We start from the raw sequence: 23,950 nt of genomic DNA, 5'->3' as shown, positions 1-23,950 counted from the left end.
TTTTCCTTCCGCTCAACTTTCTGTTAACATGCTTGGATACAGCACTCTGTGAACAGCCAGCTTCTTTGGCAATGAATGTTTGTGGCTTACCCTCCTTGTGAAGGGTGTCAATGATTGTCTTCTGGACAACTGTCAGATCAGCAGTCTTCCCCATGATTGTGTAGCCTAGTGAACCAAACTGAGAGACCATTTTGAAGGCTCAGGAAACCTTTGCAGGTGTTTTGAGTTGATTAGCTGATTGGCATGTCACCATATTCTAATTTGTTGAGATAGTGAATTGGTGGGTTTTTGTTAAATGTGAGCCAAAATCATCACAATTAAAAGAACCAAAGACTTAAACTACTTCAGTCTGTGTGCATTGAATTTATTTAATACACGAGTTTCACAATTTGAGTTGAATTACTGAAATAAATGAACTTTTCCACGACATTCTAATTTATTGAGATGCACCTATATAAGCATTACCATATCTTGTGCACACACCACTGCAGTAAAAACATTCATATTGTGGAGTATTATTACAATTTAAAGTAACTGTTTTCTTTTTGTATTTTATGTTTTTTTATGTATGTATTTTATGTATGTTTTCTAAATGTATTTTAAAATGTTGTTTATTTCTGTGCTGGCAATGCTTAATTTTTAGCATCCATTACTCCAGTTTTCAGTGTCACCTGGCATCTAAATATTTTGTCCCGGGCCCATTTGAATTTAAGCGAGCCCTTTTATGAGTCACTTAAACCCCTGTCTTTGTTTTCTTTATTTCTGGCAAAGAAATTTGCCCTAATGTTGTCTTTGTGTGGCAGTTACTCAAACACACAGGCAGTAATAATGGTGCTAATGTAATGGTAATGCTACTTCCTGTCAGCCCCCAGCGCTTCCTTTTCCTCTGAGTCTTAATGCTGTTTGACAAGACTAGGCCATGATGTCCCCCTATCACAGTGCGGTTCTAGTTTCTCCCCCATGCTCATCTCTCTCTCTCTCTCTCTCTCTCTCTCTCTCTCTCCCTGTTTGGAAGGGATGGAATTAGCTCTTTTTCCACTCGCCATGTATTACAACGTCTCGGCTAGACAGGATTGGGTGAAGCGTTAACCTCGCAGACAAGCTTGTTAAGCATTGTTGCGGTGGTGACTGGGCTAAAGACAGGATAATAGACACCCCGGCTGCCACCCGTCCGTCAAGTTGAGGGTGGGCAGTCCATCTGCTGAAATTAAGCGAGAGCAGTTTGCCTGTTTGGATTGTAATACCGTGGACAGTTGCTGTCAGTCAGACTGCATGTGTAGCCAGTATTAATTGCACCTCAGTACAGCACTTAAAGAGCAGCATTGCTAAAATTGGATGTCAGTCAAACCAACCAACCCACTTAACTGACATCAAAACTAATCGCCCTTCAGGAAGTTGCACACAGATGCACAAACACTTTCTTCCTAAGAAGAACAATGTAAGATCTTTAATAACCATCTTGCTTAGTTACAGGACACTGAACCATTTTCAGCAAATTTAAATTTGTTTGTAGTTTGGTTTGGTTGTTTGTAGTAGAACCCTGAGTTTACTTCCTCCACTTGACCTAATGAGCTACTTAACTGAGACCATCAACAATAATTCTGTGCCAGATCAGAACAAGTATGGAGTCAGAACTGTCTCAACAAAAAAATGTTTTGATTGTATATGTTTTGATACACAAATACAATGCAATTTTTTAACTACCAGCCACTCATTGTACAACTCTGTTCAGCTCTAAGAAATAGGTAACCCTGGGTCATTGTACACCCCGGGTAAACGGAATCCTATGTTATCTTGCTTCAAGTTTCACTCTGCTCATAATTTAACCAGGATTAATGGTTTAGTACTACAATTCAGAACAATACAAAAAGCAGTGCTAATTTTCAGAATTACAAGTATGAAACATTTCTCTAACAGGGTTAAAAGAGATGTTCAGAACGATGATAACCCGGGGTTTAGCACAATGTTAAAAGCCTTATATTCTTTTCTTCTGTGTTTTTTTTTTATCTAAAAGAGTTATGTAATGTTCAGATATAGTAATTTTACAGGAACCGAGTTAAATAAAGTACTCACTGTTAGTTTGTGACCTGCCATTAAATGGTCAGTAGCTCATCTTAGCAGGTCCAAGCTGGTCTAGATATTTGATCAGCCATGTATGGCTTGGTAGACAATCTTAGGCCTGGTAGACCATCTTTGACCAGCAACTAGCATCTGCCATGATCCAACAAATAGCTAATTTGAAGTTAAGTTGTAATGGCTTTAGATGTCATTCGTAGATGATGGTTTCTAGAATCTTAAATATTCTATAACCACGTCAAGATCTTTGTTCTACTCATTTCTCTCATTCTTCCCATATTTTACCATGGGTTGCTAACCAATATTTTCCCCAGCATTCCATTATATATGCATAAGACTTTCTTTTATTGCTTGCATTCTTAGACATTTCAGTGGAGATATGAGTCATTGGAGAAGCTGGTAGCTTGTGGAGCTTGTGTTTGTTTTTCCACTGGTCTGGCCAAGGTTTCCAGAGCGAGGTTCTTGATCAGCTCATAGAGATGGAATTTAGCTCTCCGTGGATCAACGGTTGTACATCTGGACTGGAATTGAAGCCCAGTGTTTTAGATGCCAACATCACATTTGTATAGATTAATGTGGCCTTCTTATGGAAACCCAGGCATTGCTCAACACCCTTCTTGAAACCCAGATCAATATGAAACACTGTCTAAAGTATCTATAGGAATAGTTCACTTAAAATGTAAATGATCATAATATCATCAAACCTGACAGTATATTTCATAGCTTTTTAAACTCATTTTGGGAGGTTTTTTGGAAAGCAATAGACCATGTCACAGTTTCCTTTACTGTTATTATAACCACTGTCAAGAAAATTTTTAATAATTTTAAAGACTGTTCCACCCATCCTCTTCAGTCACAGCTCATTCTCCCTGATAACAAAATTTCCAGTATAGTTTCCAGATTAAACTGATTTGACTGTAATTCTTGGATATAACCTTCATAGTTGAATTGCATTTGCAGTATAAAATTGACTAGAACAATGGAAGAATGTGATCAAATTGACATAATTTGTATAGTAGCTCATAGCTAATTGCTTGTAATACAAATCCTTCCTTTCGTATTAGTAGCTGGTTATTGCTTTATGGCAAACAGGCCATTTATTTGCATTATTGCGTATCCTTTCCCCCAATCTTTTACACTTTGATTGTATAATCTGTAATCCATATGCCTAAACAATATTCTTGATTATTCTAGAGAGACTGATTTGTTTGTTTCAAGTCATTTGCTTTAGTATGTTGCAACATAGTCTTTCTAGATTCACTCTGGGTTCGTCTCTAATGCTCACTTGTTGCTAAGATGCATTTGGACAGCGTCAGCCTTGAGATTGATCATGTTGTTGGACAAAACGTGCTGTTGGACAAAAGTCTGGCTGCTGAGTGACATAAACATGGATCTCATTATTTGTGTCTGTGTGTTTATATTAGACAATAGAAGAAGACACAGTGAATCATTTCTCTCTCTCAGTGGCCACCACAGAGTGCTTTTGATAATAGTTTCTTCCTGCAGAGGGATTTTATGGAGTACATTATCTCTAGATTTCAGAGTAGAGGAATCTCTCACAATATTTGTAATGCGATTCCCATAATATGTATATTCAGTAAATTCTGATCTATCATGTGTTATCATAGCCTGGATAAGCAAGCTAGGACTTGACTGTTACACCATATTCTAACCACACTCTTAAAAATAAGGGTTCTTTATTGGCATTGATAGTTACATGAAGAACTTGTAACATCCATGGAACCTTTCCATTCTACAAAAGGTTCTTTACATTTTTTAAATGTTCTTCACACTAAGAACAAAGTGGTTCTTTTAAGAACTGTTCACTGAAAGGTTCTTTGGGGAACCAAAATGGTTCTTCAATGGCATCTCTGCGAAAACGTCCTTTTGGAACCTTATTTTTAAGAGTGTACAAGGACAGACAGCGAAGTGGAAGTTCACACGGTCAACCTCGTGTACCGCATGTGCTCAGCACGCCCTCTCACCTCACTCGACGGTACAAGAACATGATGATGCTTTAGGAGAGACATCTCAGCGTAATGAGAGCTGATACTCTTTTATTTACTGCTCTTTTTCACACACTCTGAGCTAATCTGTTTGAAGTTTGTTAGTAGCACACAAACAGACAGCAGCACTCAAATATAATGAGCTCTTTGTCTGGGTGTGTGTGGGGCTTCCACCCTTGAGCCGGAGGAAGTGATGTCAGCAGCATTCTTCCTGCGTGACTAATCCGCATGCTGTGGTGTCTATGCATCAAATCTGCATGTTGCTGACTTCTGACCTGGGGCCAGTTGCCTAAACATTCCGAAAAAAAAAACCCCCCCCCCCCCCCCTTTATTTATGCATCACATTACACAATTACAGTCATTTAGATATTTGACTATTGACTATTTTGAGGAGGGATTTTTTGTTCCAATGAGATTTTATGATGGGCAGGGCAACCAAGCGGTTTGTTCAGGTCAAAAAACATTGAGAATAAAAGGGAATAGATTATGGTTTGTAGTCTTGTGTCTTCTAGAGAGTTTGGAAATACTCTTGAATTTACTCAAGTATTACTCTTTATCTCCGAAACTAAGGGAGTGCTAGAAATCATAAAAAGTAAGTTGCATCACCCTCAAGTGGATCCTCTAGGCTTAGCTGTGAAAGAACCAGGACGTGTTTGGCACCAGGTGAACCTGTAAAGACACTATTGATCAGGTAACTGTGCAGGGGTTCTTTGAGGCAATGGGAAAGTGAGAGCAGAGCGAGGACATGGAGAAGCATGCTGGGCAAAATCCGAATGAAAAAGGAAGAAGGAGGTAGTGGAAAGAGAGAAGTGCACTAAGCTTTTGTGGTAAGAACAGATGGGGTGATATTTCATGTCCACTACGCATAGCACACAGAGAAACATAAATTCCAGCCTGTATTGAATACAGAGCCTCCTGCAGAGAAGCCGTTCAGAGGTTCAGGCCCTTTCTGTGCTCGTTTTGAATAGCTCCCAGGAGAGATTCTCCTCTAACGATGATAAAGGAACAGCTTCTGAAATTCACGTATGATAAGAGCAACTGGACTATGACAAGAAAAACTGGTTTCCACTCAGCGGTGAAGAGCAGATTTAGTAAACAAGCAAGCTCTCACCATGGCCTACATAAGTGCAGCTGAATTTGGAGGTACTAAAGACACTATGTGTTGGCACTGTGGAGGTGGAAATATAATCTGTGTGTGAAGGTTTCTGTGTGAGAGGCATAGAGTGTATGAATGATCTGAGTGTGTTCTGATATAACTCAACAAATTGGCCGTAAAGTGAATTGAATTTAATCAATAAAATCAAATTATGTCCACATGACCACCGCTGAGCCACAGTCATCTCTCTGTCTGACTGTGCCTTTTGTTCAGCTGGGACAGGTTATAAATCTGGTCACCCCTTAAAAATGACTAAAGTTCTTCAGAGAGCAGCCCAGTGGTTAACTGCAACAACAACTACAACAATTAATAAGATTATTATTACTATTAATATTATATCACAATATGTTAATACATCTCAGTTTGAACTAATCAAGTTCAAGTTACTGTTTGATTGACTTATCGCGGACCAATCAGAATTTAGTAGGAATTTAGGTGTAGAGCGGCGCTTTAGCAATCAAAATAATTTTGACATTGTTAGTGATGATGGAGAGCTTCTATTTTCTTATGATTTGTAGATGGGGAGCTACAGTTTGTGGATGTATTCAGATTTAAAATGGATCAAGCAACGCTCAGTGATAAGGAAAATTTGCTGCTTTATTTTAATTTGAGTTTTATTTGTTTCTTGTCCATTATTACAATCTTGCGCTATTTACTAGAACAAATACTGCTATTAGCGCTGCTTCTTTTGGGGGCTCAAATGAAGGTAACATAACAAGTCCAGAAAAACCGGTGTTGGTGAACAGAACAGCTAAACGCTTGTCTGACTGCTGACAGCCTCGAGAGCTCGCCCTGACCTGCACGTATCACGACCATCCCCCACATCACTTCAGTGCTTCATTTGCATTTGTGTCAAGTGAGTAAACAGTTTGTCAGAAGTGTGACAGAGACACAGATGTTATAAATGAAGTTAACAGAATCATAAATAACCCTGTGGGAGATGTTTGGTTATGATTTTACTGTTATTTATTAATGTGGAGCACTGAACGTTTTCTCCAGTTCTTATGTGGCTTTCAGCATATCGCATATTTTATTTAAAATCACATGTTTGTATATGCATTCCCTGTGTTTTTTGGTAACACTTTAGTATAGGGATAAACATATTGCGCTGTTTATTAGCACTTATAAAACACATGTTTTGCATGACCATATCATATATATATATCATATATCTACATCCCTAATCCTACATAATACCTAAACTTAAAAACTACCTTACTAACTATTAATAAGCAGCAAATTAGGAGTTTATTGAGGCAAAAGTCGTAGTTAATGGTTGCAAGAATTGTCCCTTAAAATAAAGTGTGACTTGTTCTTTTGTGGTTTATGTTCATTGTGTAGCATTAACACAGCAAGGCAGGGTAGGTGATTTGGTTCAAAAAAAATTTTTCTTATGCTGGTTGAAAGTCTCTTTACATCCTGATAGCAATCACTAAGTTAAGTTGTTTAAATGTATTTATATGTATTTATATGGAAGGCGTAAGATCATAACATGTTCGTCCAATTATATCACTCGGTCCAAGCGCTACAATAGGCTGTTCTAACTGCCTGTCAATGTATGTATTGGCATACCTTCGAGCACCCTGTTCGCACAGATATGATAAGTCATCAGTGCGTTCCATTACGCAAGTGGTTCCCAACCCTGGTCCTGGAGGCACCCCAACACTGCACATTTTGCATGTCTCCTTGACACACCAATTTCAGGTCTTGGAGTCTACTAATGAGCTGATGACCTGAATCAGGTGTGTTTGATTAAGGAGACATGCAAAACGTGCAGTGTTGGGGTGCCTCCAGGACCAGTGTTGGGAACCACTGCATAACGCTATTGCAGACTGAGAGAGAATGTGTTATTGTTTGTAATATTATGTGCTTTGTACTGTAATGTTTTCTCACTGGTGAATGAGACATGAGGTAGTCTGACAGCATTACATTAAACCCTCCTCCAACGCCGTCTCTCATCGTGTTGCTGGTTAGCTTGTTTAGCGTGTTCATGTTTTTTGGAGGAGGTGTGACTTTGGAGAGTGATTTGCAGGGAGGGTGGGATCTTATGCTTTCAAAGCTAGCTTGCTATTGCTAGCCTTTCTAAAATCGACTACCCTACCTTTAACACACACACACACACACACACACACACACACACACACACACACACATACACACACACACACACACACACACACACAGAATGTACATAACATACATACACACATTAATACAACAGAGGTGGTTTAGCATGAAATGGTCTACAAGAAAATTACTAGTTTCATAGATAAGCACACTGTTGAGCTGTGTATAGGAATGTTTTAATTCCATATATGTAATCCTTAACTGCATATAATTACACATTACACTATATAAAGTCATTATGAAGATGCATATACTTGTAAATATGTATTTTAAGAGTTCAGATGCTGTATCGTGTGTCTGTGGGAGAATGTTTGAGGAGAGCATGTGTTAATCTCTCTCTGTACACTTGCTGCCTATAGCCACCCCCAGGCAGTCTGAGCCTTTGGCCACTCACAATCGATTCTGATTTATTTCCTTTTATTTTTTTTCCTGCTGGTCAGTAACTCTCATAAATGTGTTTACGATACTGTCACACTCTTAACCGTTTCTGGGATCTGTATGGATTGTTCTGTTTTACTGGCAAAATTGCTCTTAAATTGAGAATACAAAGACACAGCAGGTGGTATCAAAGAAATGTGCCCATAAACACAATAACAGACACACACACAAACACACAGGCTAAACTGGAGAGCCCGACATAGAGGTGTAAATATCTTTATTATCTCGAGTGTTCTGTTGACAGAAAGGACAGAAACATCTCCAAACAGATGTTTAGTACTTCCACTTTGACCTCCTGCTGAACTGAATTAGAGTAGCAGGTTTATTGAGCTGACAGATGTGTGATAAAACAGAAATGTGATGCTTTGGCACCCTCTGGTGTCCTGAGTGAAGCATGTCTTCAGCAGTGTTATCAGGATTTATCAGGATCTTTCTATCAATTTGTCTGTTGTTTATTCTTTCCTCTTTCCTTTGCTCCTTCTTTCCTTTCTTACTTGCTTCCCTGTTCATTCTCTTTTTTTCTTTCTCACTCTATTCTTGTTTTCCTTCATTCCATTTCCACTCATTTTTCTGCCTTCTCTCCCTCTCTCTTTCTCAGTGTTCATTGTTTTTGAAGGCAAGGTGCAGCTGTAGTCTGTCTCTGCAATGATTGCTTTCCTTTAAATAAGTTCTCTCAATTAGTCAGCTGTCAGCTACAGACTGCTATCGCTGCTGGTGTTCACAGAGAACAGCAGCAAACTTACATAGTTAAAAAAGTATTTAAAATTTGGTTTTAGTGAGCTCTACAAATTGGTTGGTGTCTGTCATACAGTATACACCCATGCTTGGCTGAGTTTGGAAAGCAGTATATATCCGTGTCTTATTCATCCCAAGAGACAGACTCTTCCCTGCAGCTAAACATTGCACATGTCAGAAGTGCCTCAAAAAGACAGGCATCCTGACAGCAGGGAGTATAGTGTGTGTGTGTGTGTGTGTGTGTGTGTGTGTGTGTGTGTGCATGCGGTTTAGTGATTGTGTTTATATTGGAGCGATCGGGCAAGTATCATATAGACACAAGAGCTTTGCAGCACCTTTCTTTCTCCTCATCTCTCAACCTTTTCAGCACCTCTCTCCCCCACACGGCCTGCGCCGTCCCTCCCCGCTCTTTCTCCCCTTCCTCCATCTTCCTTTCGCTCTCCCTGATGCATTCACCCTGTCGATGCAGCACATGTAGTTCACGGGTCCGCATCGATCGCTCTGTGATAGAGGCCAGCCCTGCTCGGGCTGTTTTGCAGTGATTGCAATTGCTAAGGTCTCTTGTAATGACATGCACTCTGTCTCTCAGAAGGATGGTGTTTTTAATGCAGCAGCCGAAGATTTTATTTATTTATTTATTATTTTTTATTTAGTCATTTAGCAGATGCTTTTATCCAAAGCGACTTACAAATGAGGACAATAAAAGCAGTCAAAACTAACAAAAGAGCAACAATATATAAGTGCAAATGACAAGTCTCGGTTAGCCTAACGCAGTACACGTAGCAAGGTATATATATATATATTATACACACACATATACACACACACATACACAAAGAAAAACAAGTAGATAGAATATAAAAAATAGAAAGCTAGTGTTTGTTTGTTTTTTGTTGTTGTTTTTTTTTTATAAAAAAAATAAAAAAGAAGATAAATATAGATAAAGTAGAAGTAAAATAGAATAGAAAGTGTTAGAGTTAGGGGCTCAAATAAAGGTTTTCTAAAAATGTATTATTATTATTATATATATATTTTTTTTTTATTTACTTCCTGCAAAATGAATTTGTGTTTAAGGAAGAAATATTTGGTGTGAGGTGTTATTTAGCAGTGTTATTGATTGCTTGATTGATTTTTTTATTAGTTTTATTGTTAGTGTTGCCTGCTACTGTTGCACACACTAACCCTAAGGCTGTGTGTCCACTAAAGCATTTTTTCCTGAGACTAGCGATTTTTTTTCAGTTGTTTTCAATGGGAGTGCTGCATATTTAAAAACATCAGCAGCGGGATGAGGCAGCAAACATCTGTATTTGTTTTACACTAAGCAATGTGCACCAAGAGTTACAAAATGTTAAACATGTATATACTGTATATATATATATGGGCGATATGGCCAAAAAAATTATTACTATAATTTTTTCATATCAGTCAATATTGAAAATTATAATATTAATACCATAAATGTCAAATCTTTATTTCTTTCAAGTTTAAAGCCAGATTTTTGATCCAAAGTGAAAGTTGTAGAAACCAGACCGTTAATTGTGGTTTTAAACTACTCTTTATGGTCAGAACATGACAAACACTTCACGTTTTTGAGTTCCTTGCACTTTTCCAGTCATTTTTCCTTAACAAAATAAATGAATCTTAATATAAAATTGATTTCTTAGTTTCTGCATGTTCTAATGAGTGTTGTTGTTTCAAATCAAGAAACAGGTTTGTGTTGCCTGATTATATTAATAATAATGTTACTTTTTTGTCCCTTAGAAGTGCACATTTGATAGTAGTAGCTTAGGATGCAGTAGAGTTAGGTAGGATGCAGATGTACATTTATCAGTAGCAAATCAGTAACATCTGTAAAAATGGTAGCAACCTAATTTTTATATGGTGATTTTATTAACCAATGGTCTTCCATAGTAGCATACATTTAGATCATGATAAGAACAGTTAAAACCACACATATAGCACTTCAATGCCATGGTAAAAATTTTACTATATGGTTTCTAGGTATTTATATGAAAAACAGTAGTCTAAATAACATTTATAAATGCTATAGTTTAATCACACAGAAATACTATAACTATGTTGCTATATATTTAATACATGTCTACATTAATAATATAATAAAATTCTATACGAATACCCACATTTCTGACACAATACCATGGTGCAGTTAGTGTTACTACAGTAAATCCATGGTGAAAGATGGCGATTTGTAGATTGAAAAGCCTTCTGACTGTATCGTTGCGCAAAGTGTTTCTCCTGTTTGTCAGCGCTCTTTCATCTGGCTTTAAACTAGTTTAAATTACCGAGTCATTTGTGTTCTTCGCTGAATTCAAGCGCTTCACACTGGATCTCACAGTGCTGTTTAGTAGACGCGTGACCGAGATTTATCAACGAGTAAAAGCATTAGATCTAGTAAGCTCGTGCTGCACTTACTAGTTTGATCTTTGAGCCAAGTGGATAAATGGTCCGAGTGGCGCAGTTAAAATGAGTAGCGCTCTTTCATTCTGCTTTTGGCGCATATTATATCAAACATTTATCAAACTTTTGTAATCGTTTTATAGGGGAAAATTATATCACGATAATTATCATTATCGATTTATCGCCCAGCTCTAATATATATATAAAACAACTCCAATTACAGAATTCTGTATTAGTTTCATGGATGAAGATTAATGTGCAGTGTAAAATTGTAGCTCGTATATGTTCAACGTTAAAGTAGGACCTCTTCCTGGTGCAGCACTTTCCTGCAGAATCTGTAAATATTGTCTTAGGTTTGGCCACTCTGCACAGTAAGTCCCTTTTTCTCCTCTCAGCTAGTTTTGGACAGCAGACGTAGTGCTTTGCGCTCAGCCCTGGCAACCAAATCCCATAATATGCTGGCAGGCCAGAATTGTGGCCTGGGTCGGTGCACTGTAAGAGCTGTGTGGTTTTGGACCAAGTTGACTGGAGTTTTCTTTGCTTTTGGCTCCTTTGACACTCTCAGGGCAGCTGTTATTATTGCTCGTATACTTCTTGGTCTTTGGGCTGCACTGACAGACAGTTCACTTGGTGAATTGGTTACTTTACATGTAATTACCTTGGCCAGTCTGACACTGGGTCTGATCCAGGACGGTTGGTCATGGCCATGGTGCTGGTTTTACAGGTGAATTGTTTAGAATGACAATTCCAAACTGTCTTTTGTAGGGGTGAACAGGTTCTTCTTTTTGCTATTTTCATCTTTTCGGGTTGGTGTGGCCTTTAGTGATATTTACTGTCTTTTAAGAAGTTTAAAGGTTATTGGGACTGCGTCTTATCTTTCTCTTTCACTATGGGCTTGTGAATAGTTTCAGTTTATTCAATTTGTTGGATCATAGCCCTTTCATTAAATGTTTAATGAATGTTTTCATTAAACTCGTTCATTTTAAATATTATTTCACTGTCGTTTGTTACAGTACAATAGAATAATACAATAGAATGTTGTTTTTCTTTTCTTTTATTTCTTTAGAAAGTTCTCATATTTTTCTTTCATATTCCCAACCAATATGATATAATAACTTTGGGGCTTTATTTATTCCAAACATGAATACATACAGTGGCATGCGAAAGTTTGGAAACCCCTTGCAGAATCTGTGAAAATGTGAGTAATTTTAACAAAATAAGAGAGATCATACAAAATGCATGTTATTTTTTATTTAGTACTGTCCCGAGTAAGATATTTTACATAAAAGATGTTTACATAGTCCACAAGACAAAAAAAAAAAGCTGAAATTATTAAAATATAATTAATTAATTAATTAATATTTTTGTCAATATTTGCCTGTGCTTGTGTCATCATATCCCAGTTTTGTCCTCTTGAGTGACACATACACATGATAGCATAAAACCTTTTGATCAGTCATAAAGGGTCACAGTTTTTTGATGCTTTAACCCATTTGCTCAAAATCCCAGTTTCCATTGACTTCTATCCATTAAAGGGGTCATATGATGTGATTTCAATTTTTCCTTTCTCTTTGGGGTGTTACAAGCTCTTGGTGCATAAAGAAGATCTGTAAACATACCTATGATAAACATATTTCATTACACCAAATACACAAAATAATGTTCTTTTTAGCAACATCATATGACCCCTTTAACCCTTGATTAGTGTTTTAATGGGATCCTTTTTTACAAAGGTATATATAAAAAAAATTATAAATGCATAAACCAATATGCTCTATATATTTAAATTATATATACATTTTGCAAAAATATTTTTTTTTTGTGATCGTGTCCCATAGGAACTGAGCTGGAATTTGTGTGTGTGGTTTTGGAGACCTGTGGCAAACATGCAACATCTTACCTCTTCTGGTTCAGGTCCTCACCACTTTACGCTCTGCTCCATTGTTCTTCTCGTCATCTGCCAGCAATTACACTCGTTTATCTCCCTTTCCTCTCTTTCATCTGATCCCAGCTGGGCTGTAGCAGAGGGCGGGAGGTGTGCGTGCGAAGCTCGGGCCGTGGAGCCCCGTTTCGTGTTAGGACAAATGAAGAGCGCAATCTGCGGAGAGGGTTTGGCAATGGCCCCTACGTCTGAAAGTCATTGGATGGTGGAATTGTTCCCTCATCTCTGTCTCTCTAGGGCGGTCTTTTCTCCATCCAAGTCTCCCGCTGCCTGGAGAGCAGAAATGAACTCCACACGCAGACCTGTCACTGTTCATAAAGCACACAGTACATTAAACCCGTTGTGCGTCCCTAACGTTTGGTAACGGCCGACAAACGTTTGCCTAACCTCTCTAAGAGCTGTGCTTAACATGTCCCTACGGATGCTTGGGCGAGGTCTTTCAAATCTGTGAACACTTTTTTCTGTCATATAGTCCTTAGTTGGAGTAGATGCTACATTTAGTTTGACAAGAACAAGTTTGTGGGGAATGAAAGTACAGTCCATTTAGTTTGTCATATTGTTATCTATGTCGATCGTAGTCCATTTTTAGTGGACAAAAAACTCCTGAAAGTGGATTTGTGCTTCAGTACCTCATAGTTTTGTTTTCATGGTATATTCTCTAAGATATATTGTCTGTTCTTCTCCTTTTGCCACTTTATCTTTCTTTTTTTTGTCTCAGTCTGCCATCTTGTTCTTTAAAAGGCTTTCTTAGCCTTACTGCAAATTAAATGTAATACACACTCTAACGCTGGTATGCCTTAATATCTCGTCATTCTCAAAATAATAGCTGATGCAGTACATCTGAAAGGTTATTTAGTTTTAAGATGTTTAACCTTGGATTAAAGCTGATGTTTCTGACTACTTTTTATGTGTGAATGGACTTTTACCTGCCATCTTTGACTAGAACAAGTGCTGTACCAAAAGCTTACGTTCTACAAGGGAACGGCGCATTATAGTGCTATCCCAAAGAGGCAAAAAACACATCTCTTCCATCTACACTTGACCCTCTAACACTAGCACTTTCTGTTCTATCTACTTATTTCTTTTTATTTATTATAAAAATAAAAAAAACTTGACCCTCTAGCACTAGCGCTCTCTGTTCTATTTCTATTCTATCTACTTGTTTTCTTTTATTTACTTTTAGAACTATATCTTTATCGTTATCTTTGTAGTTACCGTTCTTGGTATCATTATCTTTATATTTATAGTCCTTAACGCTACAACTCTCTATTCTATTTCTGTTCTGTCTACTTGTTTTCTTTTTATTTATTAAAAAATGACCCTTTAAAACTAGCATTCTCTAATCTTTTTCTATTCTATCTATTTGTTTGTTTTTTATTTATTATTATTTAAAAAAAAGAAAACCTTGCTTTGTGTAAAATGTAAATGTAAAATGATTTTTTTACTGAAATCAAAATTGAAGTTTTTGTTTTGGTGCAACCAAACCTTTTTTTTTTTTTTTTTTTTTACTATTCCATAATTAATTAATTGTTTACCTATTTTTTTAAATAGTCAACACAAGACATGATACAGTTCAGTAATTTTAGCCCAGATTTTCATTCTCCAACAGTTTTGTGGAAATCACAGACAAATGGCTGAAATCGGAGGCGAATCGGTGCTCGTTCACACGAGTGAGTCACGATCTGAGAGAAGCGCTGATGCCTGTGAGATATTTGGCATGCTAAATATCTGGACCTGTTGGCGACTCACAGTCCTGCAGTGTGAGATGTGTTTTGAGGTGATTGGTTTACGTGCCACATATTTACACACAAGCAAATTGTACGTTGGTTGTGCTTGATATTAAACTTCAGCATGTAATATTTCCCCACAACAGACATGAATGGAAAAATGGCGCTACATGCAACTTTCTTTTCTCTTTGTCTTCTCTCTTCCTTTCATTTGGATTATGTAAGTGCTGTTTCATTTGAAACACTACTTTCCTCTATAAAAGCTTAAAAGATTGAATGATGCACTAAAAGTATTTGTCAAAGTTTAGTGGAGGTCTGTCTCTGTCTGTGGTTCTCTCTCAGTGTCTGGCATCTGGTTAAGTGGATAATTTGAGAGATTTAGAAGGGCTGTAGGGGTGTAGCTCAGGAGTGCCAGGGGAGCTGCGGTGGGATGGCCCGTCGTTCTGTTAGCATGCCCAGGGCAGGGCCTCGGGGGTCAGGCAGACTGTTTCTCATGCACCCAGAGCTGTTGAGTCCTGGAGCTGCGGCAGTGAGCTCACAGCCGAGGATGTGGCTTCCTGCTGCTCCACCGAGCCTGAGGCGCTTACCCTCAAGCACAAACGATACTCTGTGCTGTATGTGTGTATTGCTGTGCGGAGGTGAACGTGTCTGTGTGTTTTTGCAGGAAAGTGTGAACGTTTTGCTTTCCTCTGCATGTAGCTTCTTAAAAAGAGAACTGGGGTCACTGTTTGTGTTTGTACACTTGGGACAGTTTCTCATTATCATGTTATCATAATCAGCATGTAACAAAAAAATGCTCACCAAGGCTGCATTAATATGAATAAAAATACAGTAAAAAAACAGTAATTTTGTGAAATGGTATTACCATTTTATTTTAATATATTTTGAATTATTTATATGTGTAATGATATTCCTGAAGGATCCATATACTACACTTTTGTGTTTTATATCCACCTTAGTCAAAGTTTACACTAGAAATGTGATAAATATATTTTAGGTTCAGGCTTTAGGTTTAGGTTTTAATGTTTAGAAGTCTCTTTTGCTCACCAAGGCTGCTTTTATTTGTTCAAAAATACAGTAAAACAGTAATATTGTGAATTATTTTTACATATTAAAATGTCAATTCTTTTCACTAGCTATTACTACAGTCTTCAGAGTCACATGATCCTTTAGAAATAATTCTAATATGCTGATTTGCTGCTCAAGAAACATTTCTTATTATTATCAATGTTAAAAACAGCTGCTTAATATTTTTGTGGAAACCATGATACTTTTTTTACGATTCTTTGATGAATAGAAAGAACAGGATTTATTTGAAATACAGATCTTTTGTAGCATTATACAAGTACAGCAGATTACCTCAAGGCCACCATTTTGAAATCACTTGACTAGTCAAGAACTGCTGCTAGTTAATGTAAACTTGTGAATTAGGTATATATACAATAGTATTGTATTGTTAAATATAAACATTTAAATGCTTTTATGATGCTGCATCCACACCAATAGGTGTCAGTATAAAGTCCAAGACCACTGCTGTATCTGCCAGCGAAGCCATGCAAACAATTTTTAGCGTACCATTAATAATATTATGTAATATTACGACCTCTGTTATAATTAACTAACCTCTGTACATCAGCTTAGTTGTCATATGTGTACCAGCTGGCATGTTATTGCAGCCATATGTCAAACTCTTTTGTATTAGAAAAGCCATAATATGACCTTAGTAAATTTATTTTGGCCATTTTAAAGCATTAGCTTGTTGCATTTCCTCCCAGCCACTGATTTCAGGCTTGCATTAGATCGTTTTATATAGATTATGCTGTTTAACTGGACAACAATAGCTGTTGACAGAACAAAAGAAAATCATTTTATAAACATGTTAACAAGATGAGTGCTTCCAGAGTCTTAGCACAAAACAGGCACTTCTTGTGTAATTATTTTGTCCTCGCTTTGTTTATTTCTCTCTCATTCTCTGCTAGAGTCTCAAGGGCCTGTGTGTCTCTTTCTAATGGGCACCAGAACATCTCTCTAATCTTATTTATTTACTGTTTTTCTCTGTCTTTTTGTGTTTTATCCACGGGGTGCACAGTGAAGTGGAGCGTGTGTGTTTGTGGGTGGATGTGAGCATGCACATGCCCTGTCACTAAATATTACCATGGCGATGGGTCTCAGTGCACACCATGGGATGGATCAACAGCTAAAACAGCCCTTGGGCTTGTGTGTGTCCTAAATCTGCTGCTAATTTCTCCCGGTTTGTCGCTACATCTTCGGTCGATGACCCTAGACTACCTTTCCATATCTTATTTCTGCATTTTAAAAATAGACAGAACAAAAAGTTTAGTTTTTGGCCCATGGGTAGGCTGGAGATTTAGCTATTTAATTTGGTTTAGAAATTGATTTAGCGATTAGGACTGTTTGTCTGTATGTGTGTTTCTTTCGTAATCCATTCCTAGGTTGATTTCCCTGAAAATTGTGACTCTGTGACAATTTAAAACATTATAATAGTTGTAAATAAATGCCAGTTATGTTTGATTGGCTTTTTTAAAATGCAGTTATAGTGGATTTGGCAGCATGTGTGAGATTGATGTGGTTATCTGCCAAATTTAGCTCATTCTGTTGATTCTAGTTGGCATGTGTTTAGGTTCAAATGTGCTGTTGGAAAAACATTATTATTATATTGCGTACTTGTGTGTGTGGGTGTGCAGTTTTATATATAAATGTTACTTTACAACAGTTAATCAGGCAGTGTGAACTATTTTCTTATAAAATATTTCTGTGAATAAAGTCATACATAATCAGAACAGATTGGATTGTTTTGTAGGTCATGTAACGTGACAATGGTTTCAGGATAGACATTCTGGATATATAATTAAATGAAGTCATTTGCTAAATAGATATGGATGATGTAATGTAACATTTTTTTCCAACAAATTGCAGAGTAGCGGAGTGACCCTGCAGTCTGGATTTGTTTTGTTTATCTTTGTTTTATGTGAAGTGGATTGGAGTGTATGAGGAGAATAGGCATTATCTGCTGCTGGATGTGTTCACATTAGTCAACAAACAGTTTTTTATATTTTTTATAATAATTAGTTTGATTTAATCCAAAGCATTTCTAAAAGCTAAGCTGTATAATATGTCATTTATAATTGTTAGCTGTATTGATATCACAATCATGAGCACATTAACATATGACCACCCACATTTACATATCAAGACTATTTGGTATTCTGAAATTTACTGTGGGTGGTATTTCACTTGCAAAGAGTTTAGCCAATCATTTCAGAAGTCATTTACATATAGAAGTGGGTATACAGTGCAATTAGTGAAAGCAGTATGATTGTAATAGTTATATGGTTAGTTCAGTTAGTATTGATAGATGATGCACTCTAGTTCATTTCACATCAAATATAAAAATGAAACAAATATATCCATACCCGCAGTGACTCAGCAACTGTGCCTTTTACTGGGAAATGTTGCATCATGCACAATTATTTAGCAAATGACTTCATTTAAATGTATATACAAGTTTGAGCAAACCTGATAATCATCTTATCCAGTGAGATTTAAGAGTGATCCAAAGAGCATCTTGTGTGGAAGAAGGAAATCTGCCCCTTAGTTCAAAATTGGTCACGGTTAGAGTCACAAATTTAATAGAAATAGTGCAGAATCTGAAATATTTTTATTCATTTTACATCTTAGTTGTTTTAAAACTTTCAAAATCTAAATTATTTATGTATTTCCAGGTTTAAATTCGATTTAAATCCAAAATTTTCATTGTAGTCGCAGACATTTGGTGAACATTATATATGGAAAACCATCAATATTGTATGGTTATAGCGATACATCTGCTGAGAAAGAAAACAGAGGGATAGACAGATGGGTTGAAGATGCCAGAAGATAAAATGTAGGTGAGAATGTGATATTGCTACGCATGATATGGCTGGCTGAGAAAAAAAAAAAGAGTGAAAAATACTACAGTAGCAGAATATGGCAGTAAAGTAACCGAATGAATCATTGAGAGACTTTTGGCCTTATATTTTCTTAGAGGATTGTCAAACTGTCATAAAACCATAAAGGACAGAAAACAGATTGTGGGACGCATAGAGTGGGGAACGAGAGACTGAAAAGAGAGAGACTGCATATCCTCTGGCTCTCTGGCATGTGCCATCGCCGATGAACACAGCTGAAGCTTATTTGAAGAGCTGGGCTGACATCCTGCCAACACAACGAGAGAGAGAGGCACAAGCAGAAAGCAAAGCGAGAGAGAGAGAGAGAGAGAGAGAGAGAGGGAGAGAGGGAGAGGTAGAGATCAGGACGGAAAGAAGCACAAGCAGACAGAGGGATTGAGCTCTGGTGGAGCAGACCGACTGCATTCAGATCTCCATCCTCTTGCATTACAAGCAGAAAGCAGAGCGAGAGAGAGAGAGAGAGAGAGAGAGAGAGAGAGAGAGAGAGAGGTAGAGATCAGGACGGAAAGAAGCACAAGCAGACAGAGGGATTGAGCTCTGGTGGAGCAGACCGACTGCATTCAGATCTCCATCCTCTTGCATTCTGCACCAACACCGGACCTCTCGCCCCGTTTGACCTGTATCGCTGCCCCTAGGTGCACTGCACGCTCCGGGCCAACAGCCGACACCATGATTAAGTCCAGTTGGTTCTATGTCAAGTTCAAATATAACGAGAAGGTGAGTCAGTACAGTTGCCTTTTTCTGTTTTAGCTGGAATTTTTCCTCGTTCACTCTTCGGTCTGGTGTTCACAGCCCTCAGTGTGCTAGAGACACGCTGGTGCTGTAATCTTAAACCTGACATTGATCTGTTGATAACAGTGATGGTGGTATATTGATAGCTGAGTGCGTGTGTGTGTGTATGTGTGTGATGGTCTGAAATCCCTCTCATGCATTTTGTAATAGTCATGGCGGCGTTTTGAATCATTGAATATTTGATCGAGCTTGACTCTGCCACCAAGGGCCAGGGTTTAATTTCCATTTAAACACATGTTTTGCACTTTTAAGAGCTGCCCTTATGCACCACATGTGCTGATATGAAAGAGCTTCTTTGATATCATTTTTGCTGATATGTTGTGTTATTCGAGAGAAATCTGCTGAGACTGAGCCAGATGGTAAAATTTGTGCAGATGTGATTTGTCTGTGTATATGTGTCTGAATCAGGTCATGCCCCTGTCCTGTCAGCTGTGTGAAACGTTAATGGAGGCTGATATTCTATTCTTCAGAGAGAAAGTGATGGTGTTACTTTGTGAAAAACAAGACGTGAACCCGGATTGGATGTTTTGTCAGTTACCTAAATGGTCAATGTGAAAGACATCTGTCCATCTGCCATTCTGTTATTGGATTGTTGCTCATAAAAACTCTTAGATTGCAAAACCTTATCAAAGGTCACATGTACATCGGATCAGCACTGTGAAATATGAGCTTGATCCAGTTACCCACAGAGCTGATGCATTACACTGTACTGAAGGTCAAACTGGGATGATGGTACCTAATGGTTAGGGAGCTCAGTTGTCTACACAAAGGTTGCAGGGTTAATTCTGATGAGGGGCAACCTAGAAGCTGGAGAACTGGGATAGAGATTCATTTGGGGAATAATTTGTACTTTATTTGCTGTAAATGTAGATTGTCAAGAATAAATACTCAAAATTAACTACCATAATTTACTTATTTATTGATCTGTACCGTTCACCTTTAGATGGAAATATTGGTTAAAAATATGTAACGATTCACTCAACTCACAATGCGATAGGATTAACGATACTGATTTCACAATACAGATTTCTCACGTTTTTTTTTTTACAGAATGAGATTTAAAATGCTGCATATTTCTTTGTGAAATTGAAATGTCAAATAAAAAAACTAAATTGAAAACTAAAACAAATCCCAAATCAAATACTTTCCATATAAATAATACAAATAAAAGAAATCTCTTCATATAAACAGGCTTTGCCTGTGCTCTTTCCGTGTAAAATTAGACACAACAAACAAAGATGCTACATACATGCAATATGAGCAGTTTTTAATCTAGATTACATTGTATAATTTCGAAATTTGAAGCAAAAACAGAATGGTCTGACTTTAGCTTTGTGAAGCTACACCTAAAACATACCTGCACGAAACAAAAAACAGTTGACAAGCTGAATGAAAACACGAATTCACTCTCTGACAGCAGGTGGCGCTTATGAAACAGCGGCAGTATACAGTAGTGTTTCCTTGTTTACAAAGAAATACTACTTAATTATGCATTATACAGAGGCAAAATTAAAAGAAAATACCATTTTCGATTTGTTTAACATCTCACCCATCTTGAATCATCACATTTATATCGATTTTCAACCGGCTCGGGGTGCATTGTTATATCCCTAGTTTACATGTTGGCATATTTTCGATCACCATTACTGGATAATAACAGTGCCTGGTTGTTTTTTTATATGTTTATAATATTGTTTGTATTATCACCTTGCTCTCTAAATATCAGCATAAAAAATCAAACATCAAACGTTATATATAGAGCACATTTAACGCAACCAAAGTTGGCACATTGTGCTTTACAATAATAATAATAATATTAGCAAACGATATTAATTAACCACTAGTACCTGTCTTTGGATTTTTTTTTACTGCTAAATGCAATGTAGTTCAGAGGTGTGGTCTTTGTATTAAATAATTGCTGAATAAATAATTATTTTAGGCTTGTTCGGTTGATAGATTTATGTTATGTAAACAAACTTGTAAATAACTCCAACTCTATCATGCTAGTTTGCAAGTAGTTTGATTATAGAGGGGTGGCTGTATCTGTCTGACATCAGAGAGCTGTGAAACATGCGACCTGTAATAAATAAATATAAAAAAATACTGTATGTAAGCCATCTGTTTTATTTGACAGTGTGTCAGCCACATATTGCTCTGTTCAAGACCCTGTCTTTCACACAGGACTTCCATTTTATGTGAAGCCTGTCTCGCTCTCTTTCTCCAGCTCTTGTCTTTTCTGTGCTCCTCTCATTCTAATGCCCAAGAGTGCTTATGTGACATGTGAACTGCTATAATTTAACACGGCACCTAACAGAGCTCATAACTCAGTGTGTGTGAGCTCTAGACAGACGGGGAGAGAGAGGGTTTGAAATGAAAGAGAAATGGGGTTCATACTCTGGACAGGAGAGCGGATGAGGGAAGGGAACCATGACAACCGCCTGACTGCTCTGCTCGCTGGTGTGTGAAAGTAGAGATTGAGAGAACACTTTTGATTCAGTCCATGAAACGAGCGCAAGAGGGTGGAGAGTAAAAATATTCACTTCACAGCTGATTAACAGAGCAATGGATGAGGACTGAGAGAGATGGACTGAGAAATGTGGGGAGCGGACAAGTGAACGACTAATTGAGCTTTGAACAAGTCAGAGATGTGAGGGTTCAGTGTGTCGGAGTAGGCTGATATTGTATGGTGCTTCCAGGTGTTGAAACTTCACCGAAATTTGTCCCATCTTTTGGATTTCTGAAAATTGTCTACATAAAAACTGCCAAGATAAAAAAGTGCATGTTATACTAGAGCAGGGTTATAGTAGTTTTTAATTTAGTCTTATTTCTATTTTATTTTCAAAATTGTCTTTTCAGTTTTCATAAATTTTCACACGATCGTAGTTTTACCCTTTATATATATATATATATATATATATATATATATTCCCTTTATATATATATATATATATATATATATATATACTAAAACTAAAGTAAAAACTGGTGGTATCATTCCAAACTTTTAAACGGTGTGAAATTGCTCAGATTAATCTAGAGTAGTAAAAAGTAAAAAAAGCGGTAAAAGTTTAAAGTTTTATGATATATCATGTAGTAAAACTATAATTAATTGGTAATTTTTTTAATGTTATGTTTAATTTTTTTTGTCACTCACCATTTTTTTATTTATGTATATTATGCACTTTTTATTTAATTTAATTTTTTGTTTTGTTTTCTTTTTTTGTTTTAACCAAAACACTAAAACCATAATAAAGTTTTTTTAATATACATTTCTATAATAATAAACCATTAAATAAAAACTGAGTTGTATAATATTTAAATTGCACATTAGATATTTTTATATCAACTTTTAAAGGTGCAGTATGTAATATTGACTGCTAGTAGTTGAAGTGGGTACTGCAGTCAAAATTCAAAATATTGGAGCAAGTCATTTCTCCTTGATACTCAATACTCGCGCAGGTTGCCAGATTGAGGACATGCAACAGGAATGAGCGCAATTGACAGTGGAAGGCATCGAGCCTTAAACTGTAAGTTTATTAGTTGATATATCCGTGTTTTAATATGTCTCTGGTCAAAGAGCTTTTAAATATATGCTGAGGCTTTTTAGGTCAGGTAGAATCTGCGATCTCTGACCCAGTTTATCTGATGGCTTCCATGGCTGTGTGTTCCACCAACTGGCAACTTGGGGTGTCAAAATCCTATTGGGTAAATTGGCAGTGGGTGGAATCACACTTATACAATAATACAATACAAGTTTATTTGTATAGCACATTTAAAAACAACTAGCGTTGACCAAAGTGCTTTACAAGGCTAAAAGAAACAGACAATCTTTTTCAAGGAGGATTTAAAAGTTGACAAGGTTTGGGCGGATCTGATGTAGGCTGGAAGGCTATTCCATAACTTAGGACCGATGACCGCAAATGCGCGATCACCCCTATTTTTAAGTCTGGTTCTAGGAACATATAGTAAATCAGAGTCCCTAGATCTAAGTGATCTAGACTGAGAAGGAGGATGCAGTAGTTCAGATAGGTACTGTGGTGCCTGGTTCAGCAAAGACTTAAAAACAAATAACAAGACTTTGAAATCAATTCTGTATTTGACCGGTAGCCAATGAAGTGAACTCAGAATCGGTGTGATATGATCACTTTTACGCTTCCCTTTGAGGAGCCGGGGTGCGGCATTTTGAACTAACTGTAGGCGTGTCACACATGTCTGTGATGGCACAGACGAAAAGCGTGGAACAACAGGTCGAAGCCACCGATAAGATGTGCTTGCAGGACACCAAAGGGCGCGTTCGTAGGCCGGAATGGGACCAACACACACAGACTGAGACCGTGCAAGAGACCTCAGCCGAACAGCAGCTCCACCCCGCTTGCCGCACTTCCTCCAACGCCGCCGCCGCCTCCATGGAAAACCGGCGGGATGCCAACACAGGTGAGCAGGGAGATATGAGAGGCCAGGCAGGGGAAATCGGTCAGGCGCACAAATGTCACTCTTGGCGGAGTCTATAGCCATGCGAATATTTAGCAGTGATTGGTGGTCATAAACCAGCAGGATATTACAGT

General features: G+C 37.4%; 1 protein-coding gene across 6 annotated transcripts in view; it reads left to right on the top strand.

Moving 5' to 3' along the window:
- Positions 1-23,950, top strand: part of LOC107693947 (autism susceptibility gene 2 protein-like) — a 391,097-nt gene that overhangs the window by 91,174 nt on the left and 275,973 nt on the right. Inside the window, exon 1 of one of the 6 annotated variants that reach the window (XM_016493522.1) lies at positions 19,110-19,310. The exons of the other annotated variants lie outside the window; for them this stretch is intronic. Within the exon in view, the coding sequence (XP_016349008.1) occupies positions 19,263-19,310 (48 nt within the window). The 5' untranslated portion in view covers positions 19,110-19,262. Of the gene's footprint in view, positions 1-19,109; positions 19,311-23,950 lie in introns of those variants that run through there. 6 annotated transcript variants of the gene reach the window in all.

This window comes from Sinocyclocheilus anshuiensis, unplaced genomic scaffold, assembly GCF_001515605.1.
Source record: "Sinocyclocheilus anshuiensis isolate Anshui unplaced genomic scaffold, SAMN03320099.WGS_v1.1 scaffold694, whole genome shotgun sequence".
NCBI classification, from domain to species: domain Eukaryota; kingdom Metazoa; phylum Chordata; class Actinopteri; order Cypriniformes; family Cyprinidae; genus Sinocyclocheilus; species Sinocyclocheilus anshuiensis.
Note: the sequence above shows the minus strand (reverse complement) of the source record. Positions and strands in the feature narration are given on the sequence as shown.